This window comes from Pleurodeles waltl, chromosome 8 (genome assembly GCF_031143425.1).
Source record: "Pleurodeles waltl isolate 20211129_DDA chromosome 8, aPleWal1.hap1.20221129, whole genome shotgun sequence".
NCBI lineage: Eukaryota > Metazoa > Chordata > Amphibia > Caudata > Salamandridae > Pleurodeles > Pleurodeles waltl.
Window position 1 is genome coordinate 1,326,941,392 of NC_090447.1, and position 25,452 is coordinate 1,326,966,843.

Below are 25,452 nucleotides of genomic sequence, written 5' to 3' on the forward strand. Positions count from 1 at the left end.
TTTCTAATATTACACTCATTTGACTCCATTCCTTTTGTCCTTGCGTTATTCCAGAGGGTTATGGGGTGTATATGTAATGTTGTTGCATGTGTTTGTGTGTATTGTGCTGGGGTGACGGTGGGGGTGTTGCGTGTCACTCTCTTTTTCCTCCCCCCCCCCCTTGTGTGCTAGGTGCAGGACTCACAGTGGTCATCGTCACCGGCGTTCGTGCTCCTGGTATATGAGCGGATACACCAGCATGGGGAAGACCTGCAGCTCGGGCTCCATGGCGTCCTGGTTCTTCCTTGAGTGTCGAGAGGTGAGTGGTTTCCCTTCAGAGTACTGTTTCTGCCGTGCTTTTGATGGCGTTGGTCCCGCCCCGGAAAAGCTGGCGGATGGGCGGGTTGTAATGGAGTGGGCGGTACATTGTCTTCCACCTGTCTGTTGGCAGTTACCACATTGGTGTTTGTTGCTACCACCATGGCGGTCGGAGTGTTAAAGTGGCTGTCTGTGTTGGCGGTTTCCGCCGTGGTCATGATTCCATTTTTTTTTTACCGCCGCTTTAACACTGACCACCAGGGTTGTAATGAGGGCCTTTGTCTGATAGCTTTGCTTTTAAGGGATCAGTCCTACAAACTTCATACAAGTTTACAAATTAGCCCAGCACACAGCATAAATTAATTTCCTGAGTAGGGCATCTGACGGCAAGGATTACACACTCCACTTCAGGCAGTAGGTCAAATGCAATCTATTGCTGATGCTCAACCTCCATGTAAGTAGGTGTAGGTTATACAGATTTGGTGGACAACTGTGCCCTGTTGGTTAGACTGAACGTTCTTGATATAGGGAAACCTGATCGAAGGACAGATGGCCCAATCTGGAGTCACTAGGATGACTTTGGCCCAATTGTTCGTGATCTTTTTCTAAAATCTGGGCAGGAAGGGCAGGGGGAGGAAGGTGTACAGTAGGAGCCTCCCGTTGTTTGAGCAGCTACCACTGCTAATTGTGCTCCATCTCTTCCAAAATATGAAAGGCATCCAATAGATTTTGTCTGTGCTGATTTCACTGGAAGTTCACCTTCCTTTTCAGAGTTCACATGTGCCACCTTGTTTGGTTGACAAGGAAGAAGCAGGAGACTAGGAGGCCAAGAAGCCTCAAAACTGTTCTCAATGTGATTCAGGACAGAGGCTGAAACATTGGAATTGTACCCCAAATTTCCTGGACTTGCTGATGTGGATGGAGAGCCCTGAACTCCATTGTACCCAGGAATACTCCAATGAATGACAGTCTTTGTGAAGGAGTCAGGTGTGATTTCAGTTAGTTGATTGTAAACCCCAACAATGTCAAGAGGATCGTCATCTGTAAGCGGGCTACGTCAGCAAAGTTTCTGAGGTAGGGGGAAAACTAGTACTGCCAACACCTGAAAGGTGGTCAGGCTGACAGAAAGTAGTCCAAACTGAAAGTGCTCCAGACTGCCCTTGAACTGCAGGTGAAACCTGCAGGAGTGGAGGATGTATGTATGAAAAACGTGGTCCTGACTGAAGGCAGCTGCAATTCAAGGACCTCCACTGCTCAGAAAACTACTACTGCAGTCTGTTATGTTAATAAAATGTATAGAGTATGCGGCTGCCCCGGCAATGGGGCTTTCCAGAGCTTCCCACGGAGGACAAATATCATACACCAAAGAGAAGTAGAGGGAGAAAAAAAGCAAAAGAAAACGAAGATGCAAAGAGTCAAGTTTCATGCTTTTTAATGATGCACTCTCTACCATTGGTGATCTCCCTGTGGCAAATCCAACCTTGCACTATCAGGAAAGATTTCAAGTCTACTGGGCTCTTGTAAGTCCAAGTAAAAACTGTCAGTGGCATAATGAGAGGGTAGATCATCAACATCTCCACCATCATCACCCCCCTCTGGTGGAATATCTTGTTCAAAATCAGAGCCAAAAAGATAATGGAGCCTCTGTTGTTGCATTCGACCTGGTAAAGGCACCGGTACAGAGTCAGGCTGTATGAACTCCAGTATCACTTTAGTAATTTCTTAGCATGATATCTTTAGAGAATTGGCAGAAGTTGGGTTGGGGGTTGGAGAGCACAGTCAATCACGGATACTTTTCTGTTGTTGCTTCTGACGTTGACAAGGAACAGCCCGGCACAGGTCCTTGAGCCGAAGCAGGTATATGTAATGAGACATTACTGGACCTGGTATGGCTCCTAAGGGGTCAGATTTCCTGGGAAACAGACATGCCAGCAGGAATCAGCTTGGAGACTCTTGTGGATTCCTTAAGGCTAAAAGGCACACCAGAGGGAGACAGAAGTGTGCTTAAAATCTGCAGCATGGCCACTATAGCATCCAGGATCTGCTGCAGTATAGCCAATAACCCATGAAACACATGGCACACAGCACTCACTTGGGGACTCAACTCTGCGAATGGGGCACCGGAGGTAGACCGACTGACATCGTGACACTCTTACGCCTTCTCCTTGAATACAGAGTAGTGGGATGGGTGTGAAATGTCACTTCACTATTTGATGCTTGAGTTTGGACTGTAATTTGGACTTACCAGAGATCTTGAATCGTGAAGATGACCGCTTGCAAGAATCGGCCCAGGAGTGGGAAAGTCAGCACCTGCAACCTGTAGCTGGACTTATGAGAAGACTGTGACTTCTTATATACAGCAACTACAACTTCGCATTTCAATCCCTGATCATATTCGGGTACATTACAGCACACTTATCACACAACTTCGAGTCACGTCCCGAGCACAAACACCAGAGACACACCTCATGTCAGTCCATGACCAAGATCTATTTTCAATAGATTGGCCATAGTTTGAAACATTTAGTTTTAGGAGGGGACACTGCTTCCTTGCACACTGGATTTGCCTTTCGGCTGCGCCAATAGGTAGATTAATCTGAGAGCGGAACTTTGGATACATATTGGAGGGCACAAAAAGAAGAGAACCAATATCTGAGTGCAGTGGTGGTGCTTATATAACCTTCACTCAGTTACTTCCCGGGCAGTATGGAGCCAGTACAGAGCCACACGGCGACACATATCTATGTGCAGGAGCATTGCTGGAAATGAAACTGATGATCCAGTCCAGTACTTGGGTAGCACTCCAAGGTGAGGAATCCGCAGTTAGAAGAATCCATCAGAATCTAGGTTTGGATTACCCCAGAAAAACTGTCGGAAAGTATCCAGTCATGTCGTCAGCGGACCACATAGTGGCATGGAACTTTCACCAGCTGTGTCCAGGTCTGTCTGCACAGACTGCTTTGACGTATCCATGACATCCTGAATTAAGGACAGGAAAAAATGCATTTGTGATGATAAACATCCACTGCCTTCTACTCTCTGTCTGGAAGAGAATTAAGAAGATGTTCGGCTTAAACATAACAGATAAAGCCTGCACAACAGCTGTAGGAGGCAGGCCTGGTGTGCGGTGAGCACCTTTGGTGTTATCACCTTCTACCAGGTCCAGGCATCACCTATTAGTGAGGTGAAAGCAGTGTCTAGGAAGCCAGGCCCTCTAGAGTTAGCTGTGGATGAGCAGCCAAGACTTATCTAGGAGACATGCAAAGCTTATGCAATATCACTGTAATCACACACCACTTCCACACATGAAAGCAAACACTCAGTTGTACAAAAATAAAGGGACTTTATTATGGTAACACAATCATCAAAATACTATATAGGAAATACTCCACCTGCAGGTAAGTAAACACACTAGTATATGTACATTTGAAGTCAGGAATTAGCATAAAAGGCAACAGAAAACAGTGAAAGCAATTGTAAGTAGGAAACCCAGAAGGTAAGTACCAGAGTGCACCCCAGCTACCGGGAGTAGAGAGGTAAGTACCTGTTTCTCCCCAAACCCACCAAAAGGACTTAAGAAAAGGATAATGCACGACCCAGACAAGTCTGCAAGAAACCAAAGGTGGATCCTGATAGAGGAAGATCTGGAAAGGATGGGGACCAAGTTCAGTTTTTGTTGCATTGTCTGGTGGTGGCAGGAGCCACTACCCACCCATCTGTGGATGCAGGACCAGGTTGAAGGTGGACGAAAACAGTCAGCAGTGCAGCACTGGAGCAGCTGAAGAGCTCCTAAAGTGATGCAGTCGACATCACGTGCTGGAAGAAGGATTGCAGTCAGTCAGTGGTGTGGAAAAACCACCAACAAGCCTTGGCAAAGGCAAATGTTGTGGAAGAAGAAATGCGGAGCTCAGGGGACCAGCAAGGTCCAGGTGGACTCAACCCACGGAAGGGAGTCCTGGGTGACCCTCAGCAGTCAGGAGAGTCACAGGAAGAGGAGGCAGTCCCCACAGGCAGCAAGCACAGGAGTTGCCGTGAGGTCCAAGCAGCACACCTTGGAAGGAGTCCCACGTCGCAGGAGCAGCACGCAGGGGGCTGTGCTTCGCAGTAAAGGGTGCTGGGGGCGGGGCTACATGAAGCCTGAAGATCCCTTGGAGGAGATGCCAACAAGCCTTGGTAGCTGCAAGAGACGCAGTGCACAGGAGTACTGTCCTGCGTGGAGAGGTAAGGACTTACCATCTTCAAAGTTAGACAGCTGTCGGAGAGGACCAAGGGGACCACTCCAGACCACCACCCGTGATGCAGGATCTATGCAGCTCTGGAGAAGAGGAGATCCACGCAGCCAGTCATCGTTGCAGTTGGTACCTGTGGATGCAGGAGAGTGACCCCTTCACTCCAACGGAGATTCCTTCCCGCTTCTTCTGCAGACTGAAGACTCGTCGCCCTCAGAGGATGCACAGCCGGGGGAATGTTGCAGTTTCTGGAAGGGGCAGTGGAAACAATGTTGCAAAGAGAGTTGTCGGTGTGGATGCAGGGTGTCGGTTCCTGGAGGGTCCAGTTGCAGTTTCCATGCCCAGAAGATTAATGAAACGATGCAGACGAGTCCTGCTGGAATTTTGCACATCGAATCTGAGGACCCACCCGAGAGGGAGACCCTAGGTAGCCCAGGAAGGGGGACTGTTCACCTACCAGGGTGACCACCTATCAGGAGGGGGCTGTGATGTCACCTGCCTGCCCTGGCCACTCAGATGTTATGGCAGAATCAAGTGGCCACCTGGAGGAGCTCTGGGCACCACCCCTGGGGTGGTGATGGACAGGGGAATAGTAACGCCCTTTCCAATGTCCAGTTTCACACCGGAGCAGAGACCGGGGGGTCCCTGGACTGCTGCAAATTGGTTTATCCAAGGAGGGCACCGAATGTGCCCTTAAAAGCATACCAGTGGCTTGGGGAGGCTACCCCTCCCCAGCCATATAACAACTATTTCCAAAGGGAGAGAGTGTTGCCTCCCTCTTCCAAAGGAAATCCTTTGTTCTGCTCTCCTGGGCTTGAGCTGGTCAAGCTGCAGGAGAGCAGAAACCTGTCTGTAGGATGGCAGCTGCCCGGGAAAACCCTGCAAACTGGTAGGAGCAAAGCTGAGGGTCCTCTAGGGAGCCCCCAGAGTGTATAGAATCATACAACCATACCAAACATACCCAGTTTCGGAGTTACCATTATGTAGCTGGACACAGATAGTGAGTGAGGTATGTCCAGTATACATGTAAAATGGCTTCCCCACACTTATGAAGTCCAGGAAAATGGAGCTGGAGTTCATAGAGGCACCTCTGCTCATGCCCTCACACACAGGTACGTCCAACCCAGCCCTCTGGGCTAGGTGGGCCTACCATAGGGGTGACTTACAGTGACCTGGTGCAGTGACCTGAAGTGAAAGGGTGCATTCACCCTTTTCATGCAGGCAGCAATGGCAGGCCTGCAGACACATGTTACATGGACTCACACAGGTGGCATAATATATGCTGTAGCCCATGGGGGACCCCTGGTGCCCCAATGCCCTGGGTATCTTGGTACCATATACTAGGGACTTGTATGGGGCACCAGTATGCCAAATGTGGGGTGTGCGATATCCCAAACAACCAAATTTAGAGAGAGAGAGAGAGAGAGAGAGAGAGAGAGAGAGAGAGAGAGCGCGCACAGTCATTAGGGTACTGGTTAGCAGGATCCCAGTGAACACAGTCAAAAACCACTGACAGCAAGCCAAAAGTGGGTGTAACCATGCCAAAAAGAGGGTGCTTTCCTACAACTGTTCTTTGCATGGTGAGATGGGCACACAGAAATGGTGGGCCTCAGAGTGCTGGCATGTGATTCACATCAAGAGACTACCATGGCTGATAGAGGTTCATCCCATGCCTCTTTAATGTAGGTTTATCCCATGCCTCTTTAAAATAGAACATATAGCTTCATTAAAAGGTAAAACCGTGTGTGAGGATGGCTTGCCCAGAATATCTCAGTAACATGAATAGTGTCTGGCTGGTCAGATATCATAGCAATTTCCAAGGGTTATTGCCACCCGCTGTAGATACACATTCACTGACTTCTATTCTGTCTGGAAGAGAATTAAAAAAGATGTTCTTCCTAAACAAAACAGATGAAGCTGCACAAACGGGCTGTCCATAGTGAGATTGGCAGATAGAAATGGTAAGCCTCAGAGTGCTGGCCTGTGACTCAGATCGACAGACTGCTAAGGCTGATAGAGGCTTATCCCATGCCTTTTTAATTTAGAACAGAGAGCCTCATTAAAAGGTTAAATAGTGTGCAAGGCTGGCTTGCCCAGAATATCTCAGTAACACGAATAGTGTCTGGTTGGACAGAAATCTAAGGAATTTCGAAGATTTTTGGCCACTCTCTATAAGACAAGAGAAAGGCGTGCTTGCTCAGCTGGAATTGGTTATTCATGGTTGGGGAACTCAACTTCTACAACAGTGCCAGGCCAAAAGCATTCTGCAGATCAGCCAAACTTGAATCTGTCAGCATGGAAGGCATCAAGTTCCCCGACTCGCTTGGTGTCCTCATGCCAGACTGGGATGTTACAAGTTAGCAGGGTATCTGGGTCAGACCCAAAAAGTCATGTAATGTTCGTCCTGGTGATTTTAGGATTTCTGGAATCCCTGATTCTATCTAGAAAGCCTGCAAAATTCTTACCAACAGTGCTGATGAGGCTGGCCCACTGACATTAGAATTGACTTTTTGGAGGTGGGAAACACTCAGACACTGGTGCTGCTGTGGCGAGCACCAGGATCAATTTGACAGCAATCAGCTTTGGGTGCTGGTGACAAAAGCAACGAATGAACATGCCCTGATGTCGAGGATGAAGCTACTGGGGTTGGGGCTGAAGTCGGAGATGCCAGAATGGTTTTTCGAAGCACTGAGGAGCCCGTGACCAAGAGGTGGGGTCGAGGGGATTTGGTTAAATGTTATCGACATTGCTTTCTGTAAAGTCTCAAAACAATGTTAGAAAGTGTCCAGGAGGGAAACCTACCTGTTGTAAATGTTGCAGCACAGGGAATGGGGAGGGACAGGGAGTTCAGAAGAGGAGTCACACTTTTCTCAGGACTCTGCTCTGTGCACTTCATTTTCTGCTTGTGGGATGACAAAAAAGGAGTGCTGGTATTTGTGTAATCTATGAGTTGATTCAGGGGAATAACTACTGGTACATTACTTAGACTGAGAAGGGATCACAGACCTGTCCTTAAGAGAGGCCATGGTGAGCTTGCCATCCTGCTCACTGATGATTGTAGAGTGTATATGTGCACATAAATATAGTGCAGGAGGATATCTTGTGGAATAGGCCAAGCAGCACTACTTGTGGGAAGCAGCCAATGACATTTACTCCCTGCATCTCACAACACCTGAAAACCAAATACTTTGTTGGAGACGTTTCTCAAACATTAGATTTTTTTACAAGGAAAAATATACCCCTAAAAGGGAAAAAGACAAAGAAAAATGTAAGGCTACGGATACTGCATTTGAAGAGGCGGGAAAAAAATAACATACATCACTAGTACTTGTGGTGCCTTTTATGTGGCTCCAACATCATTCCAGTGATGATGTAAAAATACAGGGAAAACGCCATTAAGCACCACCTTGAGCCAGTGACATTATATTGCTGAAGCAAATGCCTGTATTCAGTCTGGCATCTGGGAAGAATTTTCAGATAAGCTGAGGAGAAAATATCCATGAAGATAAGGTGATTCAAAGGACTCAACTCTTGATGTCGTCCTATGTCTCATGGACCGCAAGGATGAATATGAGCGGTTTCCTATGAGGAGAAGAGAGGAAACTGCAGAAAAAAGCTCCTCAGAGGACAATGAGATTTTGATTTGGACTCCTTATGTAAGACCATGAACAACATGGCCTCTATCGTTTAGCTTTGGGGTACATGAGGGAGCATGGATGGGGAAGAAGTATCTGCAGCCTTCACCCGATAGGTGTTGTGTGGTTGGGTGCTTTGGTGGGTTGAGGACAAGAGAGCCAGTGTTTGGGAGGGGTAGCCCACTTGGGGGCTGTAACCTTTCCCCTGCCTTTGCTATTGTTACCCCTGTATCAACCCATTTAGTAGCCTCGTGAAGGTTACTGCTGCATGGGCCTTGAAAAGGTGGAGGAGGTTTCTAGGGTGGGGGTTTTGGCAGCACCACGATATTGAGAGTGGCGAAAGGAGTCATGATGAACAGGTGTTTGTAGGGTACCCATTGCTTTGACTTTATCAGTATCTTCGATCTTTTTTAGCATCTGGTCAACCTGAGGGCTGTAGAGATGCTGGCCATCAAAGGGGACATTTTGAAGGACATGCTATTCCTTTGACTTAAAGCCAAATTGGTGCCACCACGTGTGGAGGGCAGAAGGATGCTGGTGTTTATCCACAAGTAGCTCTGTCTATAACATCCAATGTGCAGCAGACGTTGGTGTTGGAGATGACCCTGCCCTTTACAACCAACTCTTGTCCCGTTTTTGCAATATTTTTCTGGGAGACGCTGGACAAGATCTGTGTAGGAAGTTGGCTCTGTATATACTAACTCAAAGTAAGAGATAGTGTGCTCAGAGTCCAAGGGTTCCCCTTAAGAGGTACAATAGTGGCAAAATTAGATAATTCTAATGCTCTATTTTGTGGTAGTGTTGTCGAGCAGTAGGCTTATCAGAGGGTAGTGTTAAGCATTTGTTGTACACACACAGGCAATAAATGAGGAGCACACACTCAAAGACTTACTCCAGGCCAATAGGTTTTTATATTGAAAAATATCTTCTCATAGTTTATTTTAAGAACCACAAGTTCAAGATTTACATTAAACACTTTAAATGTAAGGTACTTCACTTAGATACTTTAGGAACTTTGAATGAAAACAATATCAAGTACAGTCTTTGTAAAAATGTCAATATGCTATTTTAAAAGTGGACAGTGCAAAAATCAACAGTTCCTGGGGGAGGTAAGTAAAGGTTAGTTTTTCAGGTAAGTAAGACACTTACAAGTCTAAGTTCCTAGACATAGGCAGCCCACCGTTGGGGGTTCAAGGCAACCCCAAAGTTACCACACCAGCCGCTCAGGGCCGGTCAGGTGCAGAGGTCAAAGAGGTGCCCAAAACACATTGGGCTTATGAGGAACAGGGGTGCCCCAGTCTGCCAACAGGTAAGTACCCGCATCCTCGGAGGGCAGACCAGGGGGGTTTTGTAAAGCACTCAGGGGGGAGGCAGGGGGGACACAAGCAGGCACACAAAACACACCCTCAGTGGCACAGGAGCGGCCGGGTGCAGTGTGCAAAGTAGGTGTCAGGTTGTGTATTAGAATCAATGGAGGGACCCGGGGGTCACTCTAGCGGTGCAGGCAGGGCACAGGGGGGATTCTCGAGCCAGCCACCAACTGGGCTAGGCAGAGGGTTGGCTGGTGGTCACTCCTGCACTGAGGTTCGGTTCCTTCTGGTCCTGGGGGCTGCGGGTGCAGTGCTTGGTCCAGGCGCCGGGTTCCTTGTCATAGGCAGTCGCAGTCAGGGGGAGCCTCTGGATTTTCTCTGCATGCGTCGCTCTGGGGGCCTAGGGGGGTCATCTCGGGCTACTCACGAGGTCGCAGTCACCTGGGAGTCCTCCCTGTGGTGTTGGTTCTCTGGAGCTCGAGCCGGGGGTGTCGGGTGCAGAGAGTGAAGTCTCACGCTTCCGGCGGGAAAAGTGAGGTCTTTAAAAGTTGCAAGAAAGTTACAAAGTTGTTGCTGTTGTTGAGCAGAGCCGCTGCTCACGGGAGTTTCTTGGTCCTTTGTTTCAGGGCAGTCCTCTGAGGCTTCAGAGGTCGCTGGTCCCTGTCGGATGCGTCGCTGTTGAAGTTTTCTTCGAGTCATGCGACAGGCCGGTAGGGCCGGGGCCAAAGCAGTTGTCATCTCTGTCGTCTCTGCAGGGCTTTCAGGTCAGCAGTCCTTCTTCTTGTTTCAAGTTGCAGGAATCTGATTTCCTGGGTTCTTGGGTGCCCCTAAATACTAAATTTAGGGGTGTGTTTAGGTCTGGGGGAAGGCTACTGTCCTGGAGGGTGGCTACACCCTTTTTGTGCCTTCTCCCTGAGGGGAGGGGGGCACATCCCTAATCCTATTGGGGGAACCCTCCAATCTCAGGATGGAGGATTTCTGAAGGCAGGGATCACCTCAGCTCAAGACACCTTAGGGGCTGTCCTGACTGGTGGGTGACTCCTCCTTGTTTTTCTCATTATCTCCTCCAGCCTTGCTGCCAAAAGTGGGGGCAGTGGCCAGAGGGGCGGGCATCTCCACTAGCTGGGATGCCCTAGGGCGCTGTAACAAAAGGGGTGACCTTTGATGCTCACCGCCAGGTGTTCCTGCAGGGGGAGGTGAGAAGCACCTCCACCCAGTAGAGGCTTTCTTCATGGCCACAGAGTGACAAAGGAACTCTCCCCATGTGGCCAGCAACTCGTCTGGTTGTGGCAGGCTGGCAGAAACTGGTCAGCCTAGCACTAGCAGTCAGACTGGTATTCAGGGGCATCTCTAAGATGCCCTCTGGGTGCATTTTACGATAAATTCCACACTGGCATCAGTGTGCATTTATTGTGCTGAGAAGTTTGATACCAAACTTTCCAGATTTCAGTGTAGCCATTATGGTACTGTGGAGTTCATGTATGACAAACTCCCAGACCATATACTCTTATGGCTACCCTGCACTTACAATGTCTAAGGTTTTGCTTAGACACTGTAGGGACATAGTGCTCATGTACATATGCCCTTACCTGTGGTATAGTGCACCCTGCCTTAGGGCTGTGAGGCCTGCTAGAGGGGTGCCTTACCTATACCACAGGCAGTGTGAGGTTGGCATGGCAATCTGAGGGGAATGCCACCTCAACTAAGTCATTTTCTCCCCACCAGTACACACAAGCTGTGGGGCAGTGTGTCTGTGCTGAGTGAGGGGTCCCCTGGGTGTCATAAGACATGCTGCAGCCCTTAGAGACCTTCCCTGACATTAGGGCCCTTGATACCAGGGGTACCATTTACAAGGGACTTATCTGAGTGCCAGGGCTGTGCATTTCCTTACAGTCTGCCATCAGATCCCAATGGACACAGCCACCCCAAGAGAGTACGTCTATAGAGTCAGCAATGTGCCAATGAGAAGCAGACCGCACCGCAATCCTTTTGCCTTGACTTTCTTTCTCTCTCTCTCGCCAGGTCCGGAAGGGGTGCGCCCGTGCCTCATGTGTGTTAGCTCACTTTCAGGCTGTCTCAACAACTGGGGAGGCAGAGGTAACTGACCCCCAATATATGGTGGGCCAGTGGGAGATCCTTGAACTTCTCGTCTACCCTTCGTGCAACAACCCTCACTTTGACTGACTCTTCAAACATTTCAGGGGACGGGGGGCCTGGGCAAAGGAGCCAGCTCCAAGATGTACTGCTCCCTCATCAATAATGCCCTGGATTGCTTTATTGGGTTACAAATGTGGTGGGAACCAGGGGTAGGGGATCTTGGCCAATACGACTGGCACAAAGCCTGAATGGCCCTGAGGGAAACGGTTATCTCCTCACGCCACCGAATAATTAAAATAAATTATCTCCTTATGGCTTACTTGACTCTCCAGCAATTACACAGAGTAGGTGGGCCCTCCAGGGCTAATGTGCATGATGTTACCTGGCCAAAGCTGACTTCTTAATTATGGTTTGGGCTTGTCCCAGACTGAGTCCCTTTAGAAAGGGAGTGGGTGAAGAGCTTTCCAGGGTTCTGAGGCATTGGCCTGAACTTACCCCCCAGGTGGCCAAGCTGGAGGAGACAGGTGGATTAAGCATGGAGCTGGTTCTTCATTTGGGTGGCAATGATGGTGGCCAAACATGACATTGCGTGTAAATGGAACTCTCCCAAACCTCTGTCGCTGGTGGAGTGGAAAAGGGATTTTGGTAGTGTGCCCAGGAAGGAGCAACCAATTTATTAGGCATGGGGCTGCCGCTGAAATTACGAAAAGATCTGGGGCAAATGGTGGGAATACCATGGGGTGGATGTGGCGATTTCTTAGTTATATATTTTCAGCCAACGTATATGATATGGCCATGTGGAACTAGTCAATGTGTGTTATAAATGTTGTTCAAATCAAAATAAATAAAAAGTTGGTTATCCCCAAAAATTATTATTATTTTTATATATATATATATATATTATTTTTTTAAATCAGCCCTGTCCAAGGACCCATCTGAGCATCAAAAAGTACTGTGGAGGAGAGAGTTTCCATAAGGAAATCCTCCTCCTCATGTTTCACATGCATCTCTGCCTTGTGAAAGGTAGCTGACCTAAGCAGGACCTTGTGGTACAAGGTAACTTTGCCTGGAGGGGAGGGCACTGTGGGATACATGTCTGGGTCTGTTTCTGCTGAAGGCTATGTCTTATAGCTGTCCCCAGGATCGTGACCCTGTGGGCGATATAAAGGTCATATGGTAGCTGTGGACTGTCCCCACACCCCACCAGTGTAAGCAACCCTTTAATGAGGAGAACTCACATGTAGTAAAGAGAAGGAATGGAGAGATGAGAAGGGGAAGGATGTAGTGGAGGATAAGGATAAGCAAGAGGCAGTTAAGAGGCAGACCTATGACACTTAGCCTTTCTGGGAGCAGGTGCAAAAGCAGGATTGAGGGCTTCCTCAAAAGTCAACTTTTTCTTGTGAGCAACTGTGTCTTTTGGCACCTGCAGAGGCTTCGCCAGGTTCTGACCAGTGCCCAACTGGATATGGATCAATTGCTTCTTGACGCTGAGGTTTCCTTGCAGCCACTAAAGGATTGGTTGTTCAAAATCCTCATAAGAAGCAGAGGACACAGCTGCAGGTGGCAGTCTGAATGGAGCCAAACAGTTACAAAATCCAGATGGCACCAAAGCCAATCTTAGATACGAATGATACAGGTCGGTGTTCCTCAGATCCAAATGCTTTGGTTTGGGGTGTCTCAGCTCCGAATGCTTCAGGTCCACCCATTTCTATTACCAAGGTGGCCAAGCCTGCATCTTTGGATCTGGTGCAGAAGAAGCAGTCAATATCAAGCTTGAGACTTCAAGAAGAACTTCGAGGGAAAGTGTGATACGGGCATTGGATCTATCTCGGAATAGTGGTATCGACCATGGTTGGAAGGCAGGTGCACCGGAGGATTCAAAGGTAGCCTGGGAAGTCAAAGCTGATGCCTCTCCCTGGTGAGTAGGGGAGGCGACGGGCTTTGGAGGACACTGGGCCAGCATAGGCTCTTCAGCTTCGATGTCTGCCTTGGAATCGACACTTTCCAGAGAGAAAGCTACATTGATTTCAACACCTGGTCATCCAACAGCTTGACATTTTACTCCTCGCCCTCTCTCCGAGGAGATCCGGGTTGTCTTCTACCTCCCTTCTGTGAGCCATGGAAGCAGTGGTAATGGGGCGAGCGCTTCAGCTCTAAAGGGTCTTTTGATTCAAGAGGCATGCCGAACAGCAATCTACACAGAGTTTGAGGAACAAAGCCTGCGGACTTCGTGGCGGTCTGTCCTCGTCAAGTCAGCCAGAATCAAAATGGAGGGCTTTCTATCTCAGGGACATTCTCTACTTAAGTGATGGTTTTCCAGGAGGCAGTCTTCCAGTTTGGAATCAAATATTACGAGACGGTGGAGACAGATGAGAAAGCATGATTGTTTCCACAACCGGCAAAAAACGGATGCAAAGGCCTGGCGAGACCATCACATGGTGTCGAACTGGAGCTCGCATCAACACATTTGAACTAGACATCAGAGAAAAAACTATCAAACAATGGAGCAGATGCTAATACCCATTACCACTAATAGGTTAAGTCACTAGGTCATGAGACTCGAAAATACTTCTTTTGAAGAAAAGCAAGCTGTACATGTCTGAGCCCAACACGAGATGGCGGAAGTGTGGGCAGCATGTGTATCTAGAGCCACACATCCCACAAGCGAATTAGTACTTACCTTATGTAACGCCTTGTCTAGTAGAGACTATCTAGCCGCAGACTCCTTACCTTAGTATATTCCCCAGGTGTCAGACTGAACCTGGAAGATTTTAAGTAGTACCCCTGCACGGTGGTAGGCTGTGTTGGTCAGCTCCACATGAGCATCGCCTGCTTTGTCTGCGTCAAATTGCCATGTGCAGCACCTATATAGGCAGCACCCCGCCACACTGACATCAGTTACATTCACGATTTTCCACACCAGGAGCGTGGAGCCACAATGAGAACTGACCACTGGTGAGACAAGCTGAGAAGGGTGTCACTTACACTGTAATGGATTCGCAAGTGCAGGGAGGATAGGAGGGCTGGTAAGGAGTCTCTACCAGATAAGGAGTTATCTAAGGTAGGTAAATTACTCATCTGCTACAGGCTTCTACCTGCAAATTCCTTACGTTAGAATAGATACCCAAGAAATTCCACCCACGGAGGTGGGTCTGCAAAACCAATTAAATCGAGGAAAGTGCTCATCACAACAGAGGTGACACTCCAGGCAGTAGTGCTTGGTGTACATGTGCAAGGATTCCCAAATTGCTGCCTGACAGATGTCCAAGACAGGAACACTGCGAGCTAATGCGGTGGTTGCAGCCTTGGCTCTACCGGAGTGAGCCCGCAAGCCCTCAGGGTGTTGTTTCTTGGCCATTGCAAAGCAGATCTTAATGCATAGAACGATCCATCTCGTGATGGTTTGCTTTTGCATAGTCTTCCAATTTTTAGCTCCTACATAGCACACAAGGAGTTGATTGTTCACCCACATCTCTTTTGTGCCGTTAAGATAGAACTACATGCTCTTTTTGGGTTCAGGCGGTGGAGTCTCTCCTCCTCTTTGGAGAGATGAGGCAGAGCAAAAAATGGAGGCAGGGTGATGCTTTGGCTTACATGGAAGGGAGTCTCAACCTTCAGAAGGAAGGAGGCTTACATCCAGAGAACCAGTTCGTCTGGATAAGGAGGGTGCACAGAGAGTGCCTGTAATTTGCCTGCCCTCCTGGACCAATGTTATAGCATTGTTATAGCAACTAAAAGGCAATTTTGACGGTCAACAGCTTAAGCGGGTATTGTGCAGAGGCTCAAATGGTGCGCACATCAGGAAGTTGAGGAGAAGGTTGAGGTCCCAATGAGGCATGATGAATGGCAAGAGGAAATAGTGCTGCAGGCCTTTAAGGAACCTAGCCACGACAGGTTAATTAAACAGAGAAGATTGGTTGAGCAACTGCAAAAATGCCAAAATAGAAGAGAGAAACTTTAACCGTGCACAGAGCAGAGCACTGCTGAGCCAAGGCTGAAATAAACAAAACAAGCTTGGATAAAGGTGAAGAAAAGAGGTCAACGTCTTAGGAAGCAAAACATGACACAAACTTATTGCAACAGTAGGTGTATAACAACTTAGTGGATGAACGCCTGGCTGTCAAAAAAATCATCAAAGATTTCGGGACAAAGGTCGAAAGCTGTCCATTCAATCTCCACCCATGAAGGTGGAGGGTGCGCAGGTTCGGGTGCAGGACCATTTCCTGTTGCTGCAGCAGAAGATCCTCTCGATGGGGCAGCCTAACTGGAGGACTGATGGTCATGTTCAGCAGCTCGGGATACCATACTCCCTCTGCCCAATCCAGAGCCACATGAATGACTTGGCCCTGGTCATTCTTGATAACTCTGGGTAGGTGTGGTACTGGCGGAAAGGCGTACAGAAAGCTGGAGCTCCAATCAAGACAAAAAGCATCTCCAAATCAGACCCGCCTTGGAAACTGCAGTGTAAAAACTACTGACATTGCTTGCTGTGAGCGGTGGCGAACAGATTTAACCAAGGCTCTCTCCACCTTGCACCACCTGTGGATGGAGACAACACTAGTGATCTACTAGGTATCTTCGACTGAGTTTGTCTGCTGTGGCATTCAGAAACGTTGAAACAACAGTACGAGTGGCTGTTAGTGGTGCTTTTGATTTTTCACATTGTCAGTTAGAAGTTCATCCTCTTGTCGAAAATTGTTGCGACTATGCATTTTGAGCAGAAATATAGGATGAAATGCCATTTTGATTTCGCAAAACCAATTACACAAATTTTGCAGAACTTTATTTTAGAGACCAGCAGCCAGAAAGAGGTTGAGGAGTGTGGAATGGTCAGAAAGACAAGAAATTCCCAGAATACGGGCCTAGGAAGTCGGTTTACAGACTCCCCAAGTTACAACACACTAAGGGGATTAGCTCCAGGAGGCACGTTTGGGGTGTTAGACCCACCCCTCCCTAAAAGTGTATCCTGTATAAAACAGGTGTGTACAAATGCTTTCAAGTGTCTGTCGGATTTCACCTGGGATTTTTACATGCTCACACAGAGGAAAATATACACATTGTCTCTCGTCTGTTTTGAAGGCCTTAAAAAATATTGATTAGTTTGAAAAATATTGCGTTTTAAGTCCCCCTACCAATCTGCACTCCTCTTTTTCCACTACCTCTTAGTCCCTCTTCACGTCCTACTTCTAATAATTGTTTTAAAAGGATGTCCCAGAGTAATTGTTGGGAAATCTGAAGCTCACACCCTCCAAATCATACTGATCAAACTACATCCTGAACACACTCTACCAGCTCTAGAGAATGATTGATGATTCATAGCACACTCAACAGAAGTTAAGTTACACTAGACAGCTGGCTCCCTGATCCATTGGATTCAATGTCCAAGGCTATGCAGAAGCATGTGCAGCATGGTGGCTGGAGTGGAACGGACATGGTTGGGCACCCTTTCCGTAGCCATGAAACAGGCAAAAAACAGACACAGGGTAGGAGGGGGGGGGGGGGGGGGAAGGGGTGTCAAGGGACAGCTGCGAGGCCCAAGGTCCTGGCCATCACCTGGGACTCCTCAAAGTGCTTGAGTGCAGAGTCCGCTTTGTGTTGGAGACGGGTGCCATCAAGGGTTATGTCCATAAGGGTGGATTGGACATCCCCTGAAAAGCAGACGCCCTCAACCACACGTGCTGTCTCAATGCCACTGATGATGCAACCGATCTGCCTAGAGAGTCAGTCGTATCCAGCACACATCGTATAGTGAACTTCGCCACATTTCTCCCATTAGCAACTGCTTGGGAGAGAACGGCCCCTGCCTCCTCCGGGGCCTGTGACAGCACCTTACAACCGTGTCGCATAAAGTATGGGTATAGTGGTCCAAAAGGCACGCAGTGTTCACGGCCCACAATGCCTTACTGGAGGAAGAAAACACCTTCGTCCCAAGTTGTTCCAGCCTCTTGGATTCCGTTTCTGGGGGGTGCGGAAGGGAATGTGCCCGGGGATGAGGAGGCTTGGATAACTGAGCTCTCAGGGGTTGGGTGTTGCGTCAGGAACACTGGGCCATTTGGAGCGGGTCTTTGGCGGTAGGCGATTGCTCTATTCACAGGAGCCTCTGTGCTGGGTTTGGATCAGGTCCCAAGCAGGACAACAGTAAGGGCTTCATTAATAGGCAAATGGGGTCCAGAAAACGAAGCCCTAGAGGTGCTTCAGCCTATCAGGAGGTTAGTCCTGACTGCTGCAGATGACCATTGTGTAGGACGTTCCCTCATCTCTAGCCACGATAGAGGGAGAAAGTATGTCAGTGTCAGAGGAAGAGTCCAGACCAATCGATCCACCATTCCATGGGATCTTCTGGCTGGTATTCCAATGGATCCAGCGACCCCTCCCAGTCCTCACCGTAACCTAACCCTAGTGAATAAGGGTCAGGATCCGACCTAGGGAGCAAGGTCCCTGTCGAAGTCTGAATCAGCGTCATGTGATGTTGGTCTGGCTCCACATCAGAGTCAGCAATGAGGATGGATCTACGCCACATGGGGGCACGGGCGGCGTCAGGAGCATCGGAACCGGCATTGGGGAAGTTCAAGTTGTTACCACTGACACCAGTTTGGATCAAGGAACAGATTCAGGGTGCCCTCAGGAGTTGCGGTCGAAGCCGCCGGTGTGGAACCTGAGGAGGCCCCAGCCAACCCCGTGGGCCCGAGGGCGCTCCAGTGGAGTCAGACTGCCCAAATATGAGGCGCATGGCCTCATAAAACTCTTGGAGTTGGGCATGGGTTGCTCCGGCTCCCGGGAAACTCAGGGAGGCACAGAGCTGACCCAGATGAAGGCTCAGAGGACGGAGGCCTGGAATGATGACTCCCTTTTTCCCTCGTCTCGTCAGCCGACGGATGGGGTGAAGTCAAAGAAAGCTTGTTCTTCTCCAACTTCTTCTTCTTACTTACCAGACAGTCCGATGATTTTGAGTGAAATGATGATGAATGGGGACTCTGCAACAGTTCTAAGGGACCTTCGCCTCGACCGAGATCGGGAGTGATGCAGAGCCGAGTGCCAGGCCACAATGAGATTTAGGGACCGCTCCCTTAAAGCTTTCAGATTCACGGCTCGGCACTCGAAGCACGACTTTGGGTTGTGCTCGTGCTCCAGGCACCACAAGCACACGAGGTACGGATCAGTCATGGATATCGCCTGGTGACAGGATCCGCAGGGTTTGAATCTGGTCTAAAGTGACGACATCTGGATGCACCAGGAGTGAAAATACTCAAAAATCTTCGACAAAAGGTCAAATAAGACCAATTCAAAAAGTGACTGAGGGGGAGCTCTTCTTCGCATCAGCGTGGCTGGAGCAGAAAGAAAAGAACGGGCATCAGTGTGCCGGGGTGGCTCCTATATAGGTCCCGCAACATTATGTATGGCACGCACGACACCGACAGACAAGGAGCTGACCTACACCACGAGACGACACGTAGGGTATTGCTGGAGAAAAATCTCTGGATCCATACTGACGCCTGCAGGAAATTATAAGGTAAGGAAACTGCAACTAGAAGTTTCTATCAGATATTAAATTACTACTGTAATACTTTGAATAGAGTTAAACCTATGAGCAAAACTGAAAATCAAGGAAAATAAATATTTTTGTATTGAATAACAAAGAGAGTGAACTACAAAAGTTAAATCCACTGACCTTTGTATATGTATCGATGAGAGAAGTTTCCAGAATATAGAAAGATAGACTAGGGCCTTTCATCTTATTGGGTTAGATTTATTGTTTTCACTCAACCTTACTAATGCCCCTTAGATTTATCGCAACAGTGGAGCTAAAACTCTGCCTATAGTCAAATGTTCACAAGCTTATCTTATGTTGTTGCCTTTGTGACATACGCTCTATCGTCCTTTGAGTCCGTACCCTCCTACCTCTCCCCACTGCCGGAGCCTCACGGACCCCAAGTGGCAATGGTCACACCATGCCAATGCCAGGTACAACCATAACTCAGAATTTCCCTAATAAATCTGTTGTTTTCAAAGTTCAACAGAAAAAAATCAAATACATACCTTTTTCTTGGCAAATCGGAAAGGCTGTAAGTACACAAGCATGGGATCCGCCTTGTTTTTGTACACGTCCCAAAACTGGGAGCCACTTTTGGTAGATAAAATATTTCTCAGGCATGTGGCAGCTGCAGATCGCACATTTAGGCTGAGAAAGAGAGAGAGAAGACAGTTGTTCAAATACCAACGACCAAGAGATTTAGAACAAACTATACATGTATGACAAGATTTTAGTCACACAGCTCACCTGCAATGCTACACTGTCAGAGCAGCCACTGCACAAACGCAACTAAAAAGGGTCTCAACAGAGTGGTATTAGAATATAAAGTCGACTGTACGAGGGACATACAATGCCTCAATATACATCGTGCAAATATTGCCATAGGTTGAATTATATAAAAGGGCGCACTGCTCTGGTGCATGCCACAGCAGACTCTTACCTGGGTTCGAATGTAACAGAATAGGTCAATGCACCTATTAGAGGCAATGGGCTGTCCACACAGTAGCAGCGAACTTTCGCCACCCTGCGGCCAGCAAATCAGTGAATGGTGGTTGGGCTGTTTGAAGAAGCCAGTCTGTCTTTCACTGCACAGGCTGCATCTGGCCTACCATTCAAAGGGGAAGCTACTATAGAGAATATCTAAATAACGAGCTACTACAATTTACCTGTAGGAAGGATAATCCTCAGGTATAATATCACTATAGATAATGATAATCAGAGTGTTGTATGTCAAGGACATACAAGGGCATAAGGAAGACAGTACGGCTGGACATGGAAAAAAGAATAAACATATTCTATCCATAAAAAATAGTTTTAATTAATGGATTTACACAATGTTAAAACACATAAAAGCCAATTACAAAAAGAACAATCGACAATATACCTAAGTCAGACATACCCCAATTATACCAGGCTAGAGATAGCATAAGAAATGAAACAAACAAGATTACAAAAAAAGGGGACTCAAATGGTCCCGATATGACGAGGGTAGTGCAATAAAATGAAATTTACTCCTAAACCCCATTACAATTTAGGCAAATGTGAACAGAAGGCCCTTCAAAAGCTAAAAAAAAAGACAAGCATACAACAGTCAAACCTTGTGATAAAGGAGGCGGTATAGTGTTGTTAGACACAGAAATATACAAAGTGAAAATCCAGACTATGCTCAATGAACCTGACTACTACCAAAAAGCTAAGAATAGTTGGCAAGAACGAGTGAAAATAGAGATAACACAAATAAGCAACGAAGCCCTAAGTAAGGGACTCATTTGCCAACAAGAGTTCCAATATTTGAATCCACAAAAAATTAGGACCCCGGTCTTCTATGGAATACATAAAAACAAAGTAGATCTTCCATTGCGACCCATAGTTTCCACCGTAGGGTCATTGACAGAACCCCTGTCCAAATATGTAGAGAAATTTTTGAATCCCAGAGTGGCAAATCTTCCTGCATATATCCGAGACACAGGCCACATCATTAACAAACTTGAGGGTAGCCCATTCAATCCGGCTACTCAGATCCTAGTTACGATGGACATTGAAGCCTTATATACGAACATTCCACAGAGAGAAGCTTGGCATTCGGTTGCTAGCCTATTCGAAAAGGAAGGCATGACAGAACATTCTGCCTTCATTTTACAGTGCTTAGACATTGTCCTTCGAGAGAACTTCTTTGAATTTGATGGACAACTGTACCAACAAAAGAAAGGAGTCAGTATGGGGGCAGCCTGTGTCCCCAGTGTAGCTAACATCTATGTGGGCTCCTTTGAGGAAATTCACATATATAATGAGGTGGCGCCTTTTTTTCCCAAAAATATTCCTTTTTGGTCGTGTTATATAGATGACATTTCTTTCATCTGGACAGGCCAAGAAGAACACCTTAATGAATTTAGTCAGTGGATCAACGTGTGTGATCCTAATCTAAAATTTACCATCCATACCAACCGAGAAAAGGTAGAGTTTTTAGACATCTGGACTGGCCCCAACAATCTCCAACTCGAGATGTCTCGGTTTACTAAACCTACAGCCAAAAATACCATACTTCATTTTAACAGCTTCCATCCTACTAGCCAGAAACAAGGGATACCTTTAGTCAGTTTCTACGTATCCGTAGAAATTGTTCCAGTCTGCGAGATTTTGAACATCATGCGGACATCTTGCAACAAAAACTCATTTTGCGAGGGCATCCGAGAAGACTCATGAGAGATTCCTACAAAAGAGCCAAGTACAGGACCAGCATGTTTAAAAAACTGAATAAAAACCCTAAGTCTCAGATGGTCTGTGTAGTCCAACCTTCTAATCTAAATGAAAAAATTAGAAAGATTATTCTTTCTAACTGGAGCATCCTTAACAGCAATCCCAACCAGGTACCATTGGATCGCCCACTTCTGGCCTTTAGGAAAAACCAAAATATCTCTAATAAATTAGCTAGAGCTTCTCTACAAAAAAATGAAGATTTTTGCCAGAAATCCATCTGTGGAAACCAACCTACCAAGGGTAACCACAAATGTGGTAACTGCAAGGTATGCCCCACAGCGATAGTAAGCGATTCCTTTCAATGGAAACAAAGAAACTATAAACTTACCGACATGACTAATTGCAGAACAGCCAGTTGTGTCTATTTGATCAATTGCCCTTGTCCTCTACTATATGTGGGTGAAACAGGGAGAGAAGTCAAAGTAAGACTTCTTGAACATATGTCCAACATACGTAATGATAAAGAGGGTGTCCCACTAGTCCAACATTGGAAACAGCATGGACACAAAGTTGAAGATCTCACATGGACTATTTTGGAAAAAATCAAGAAATCAGGACCCATGAAGGACAATAAAATCAGGAAAAAACTAGAAGTGTATTGGATTTTTGTTTTGGACAGCTGCGAAAAAGGGTTGAACAAATACATCCCCTGGGAAAATGCCATTACATAATTGGCCTCACATTTCTTATCTCTTTGTCTCTTTAAAAGTGATGCCTTATTTCAAACAATATCTCTCTCTTTTTGTATCACTACCTTTGGTTGTTCCTTCCTCCTATGCTTTTAGACTATGAAGACTCCTGAGTAACAGCCTGTACAGATGTTCTATCATTCAATCATTTATTAATATTTTCTGATATTTTCTCTTAGTGTTGAGTTATAAAATAAAATTCGATTGATTGCAACTCTGCATTGCTGTTCCAGCTCCTGTTATGGGTCAATATTCCTCTATGCAAGAATGTAGCATGGAACTCCGTTTCTCCCAATATGGCGACCATTAGGCCCTTCTCCTTCATTGCCTCTCCATCGATCAATGCCTAAAGGCATCTAGACTGCAATCATCAGATGAGTTACTTCAACCGCAGGACGTAAAACGTAACCTCCACGCCGCCAATATATCATTGTTGACCTATATTAGGCCTTTACGGCAATCATTGTGCTTGTCGTCCTTTTTCCAGGCTAAGTTCTTCAATTTTAACCAGTCCAACATGGCGGCCATCTTGGACCTTTACCTTATCTTCTTTGCGCCCGTTCTAGCACCTTCCGGAAGTCAACTAACTAACGTGAGTACATAACCGAGATCTGCTGTCCGGCGCTGCCACTAATTATCTCACGTCAAGCCATTCGACTTTCAGGTAAGCGTATTAAATATATCAGTTGTATTTAAGAACTCATTCGACAACTTTTCATACTAACAGAACTTCTTCTTAATAGAACAGGCCGTATTGTTAGAACTGTTTGTTTTATCTTCTTTTATTTCAACTAGCCGCTCTATCGAAGTATACGCTTTGGAATTCTCATCGGGCTTAATACTAGCACGGAGGCTCCACAAACACCCTAAACTGAAACCTATTTGTCTGTCCTGCTCAGCTGTATTACAGGTGACTTTCAGCCCATATGCATAGAGAATTTCTCCCATGCTGGCTAGTGTCTAATTTATCTCTATCCTGAGCTTTATACATCTATATTGTCATCTTACTCTTTGGATTGCCCATATTGATTAGAGCTTTTTCTTTCCATTAGGAAATGTTTTTTACCCATATTGACAACAAAGCTTACATTGACGTATTTCCTTGGAAAATGGAACAGCCTTAATTCCAAGTTGATACCACAGGTATTACACACAAAAAATAATAATAAATACGATCTTACTGTAACTAATCTCACCATTCACTTGGGTGTACTTTCAATTTGGGAACAATCAGATCTCTCATTTATACACCAGGTTAACTTTTCTTCTCTTACTCTAGATCCCCCTAACATCTCAATAGCTGTTTGCCAACAATTATTCTCATAATATTATCTGTATGGGAGAATTAACTCACTCTCACATGATTTGCTTATAATTAGTGTATCACATGACTAAGTAAGGACCAAATATGGGTCCATACATATTATTATCTAGATAAATAAATCTTTTCTTTGTTTGTTTGTTAGATAAAAACTAGTATTGAAGATTTCTGGCGCACAAACATTAAATGTATATATTTCCCTTCATTAGATATCACGTCTATTTGTTCCATATATATTCAGATTTGGACACAAGTGATGACCAGGACGTTCGGCTGCAAGGACTATACTAACATTAAACTGTAATATTTGGAACGGCCCTGATGAAGGTGACCTCAATATTAGAGGAACACCGAAGGACCTACCGTATTTCATCGACTGAATAATTCCATCACTATTATTCGTCCTTTATTCTATTATAGATACAGTTAGTATCAGAGTATAGACTGTTATCCTAACCCTGTCAGATTTGTATTTCTTTCCCCCTTTTCATTGATAGGTAATTGATTGTCTCATTTGTTTATCATTGTTATTGCACTACCCTTGTCATATCAGGACCGTTTGAGTCCTCCTTTTTTGTAATCTTGTTTGTTTCATTTCTTAGGCTATCTCTAGCCCGGTATGATTGCGGTATGTCTGACTTAGGTATATTGTCAATTGTTCTTTTTGTAATTGGCTTTTATGTGTTTTAACATTGTGTAAATCCATTAAATAAAATTATTATGTATGGATAGAATATGTTTATTCTTTATTCCATGTCCAGCCATACTGTCTTCCTTATGCCCTTGTCTGTCCTTGACATACAACACTCCGATTATCATTATCTATAGTGATATTATACCTGAGGATTATCCTTCCTACAGGTAAATTGTAGTAGCTCGTTATTTAGATATTCTCTATAGTAGCTTTCCCTGCACAAGCTACACTCATCCAGTCAGGGAACCCCTTTTGGTTTTCTCCCCTACCCTTCAAAGGGGAACAGAAATCCTTATGCAAGCAAATGCAGTCAGTGGCTACACTCACCTGCAGGAGGTTGTGTAGGGGTAAATGGGATTCTTTCCCCCACCTTTCAAGGGGCACACTTGGGGGGGGGGTTAGGCATGGGGATATACAGCCTCTGCATCACCTCTTTGTAGCACACAGTTAGTGTGCCTCCAGATGGCCTCTTTGCTTCTGTGTCCACATCTGTAATTCGGTGCTAGTGCTGAGGCAAAGTACTTCCTCATTGCTGAGGCACCCCCCCGATCCCCTTGCAAATGAGGGAATGCCCATTTATAATCATGCCAGCACTAGCTGTATTAGAGAAGATGGAGATCTGTAAAACCAAAATGCAGTTGCACCCCTGGGGCACTTTGTGTTATGTGGCCACATAAAACTGCAGAAATACTAACTTTTCAAATACTGTCCTTTCACTTTCAAACTCACTTAGTGTTAAACCATTAACATGCTATCACTGTTCCTCAACAGCTATATTCCAATCAAAATATTTCTGGATTCTGTGACTGGATTTCACATATACACTTAGGCCTTTGTCTGTAAGCGAATGGAATATAGGGGGCAAATGACCAACCTTATCCTGTACCTTGCA

General features: G+C 46.3%; 1 protein-coding gene across 1 annotated transcript in view; it reads right to left on the reverse strand.

The window, feature by feature from the left end:
- Window positions 1–25,452, reverse strand: part of ATM (ATM serine/threonine kinase) — a 1,319,133-nt gene that overhangs the window by 542,086 nt on the left and 751,595 nt on the right. The window contains exon 35 of the mRNA XM_069202321.1: window positions 19,606–19,747. Coding sequence (XP_069058422.1) covers window positions 19,606–19,747 — 142 coding nt within the window. The remainder of the gene's footprint in view (window positions 1–19,605; window positions 19,748–25,452) is intronic.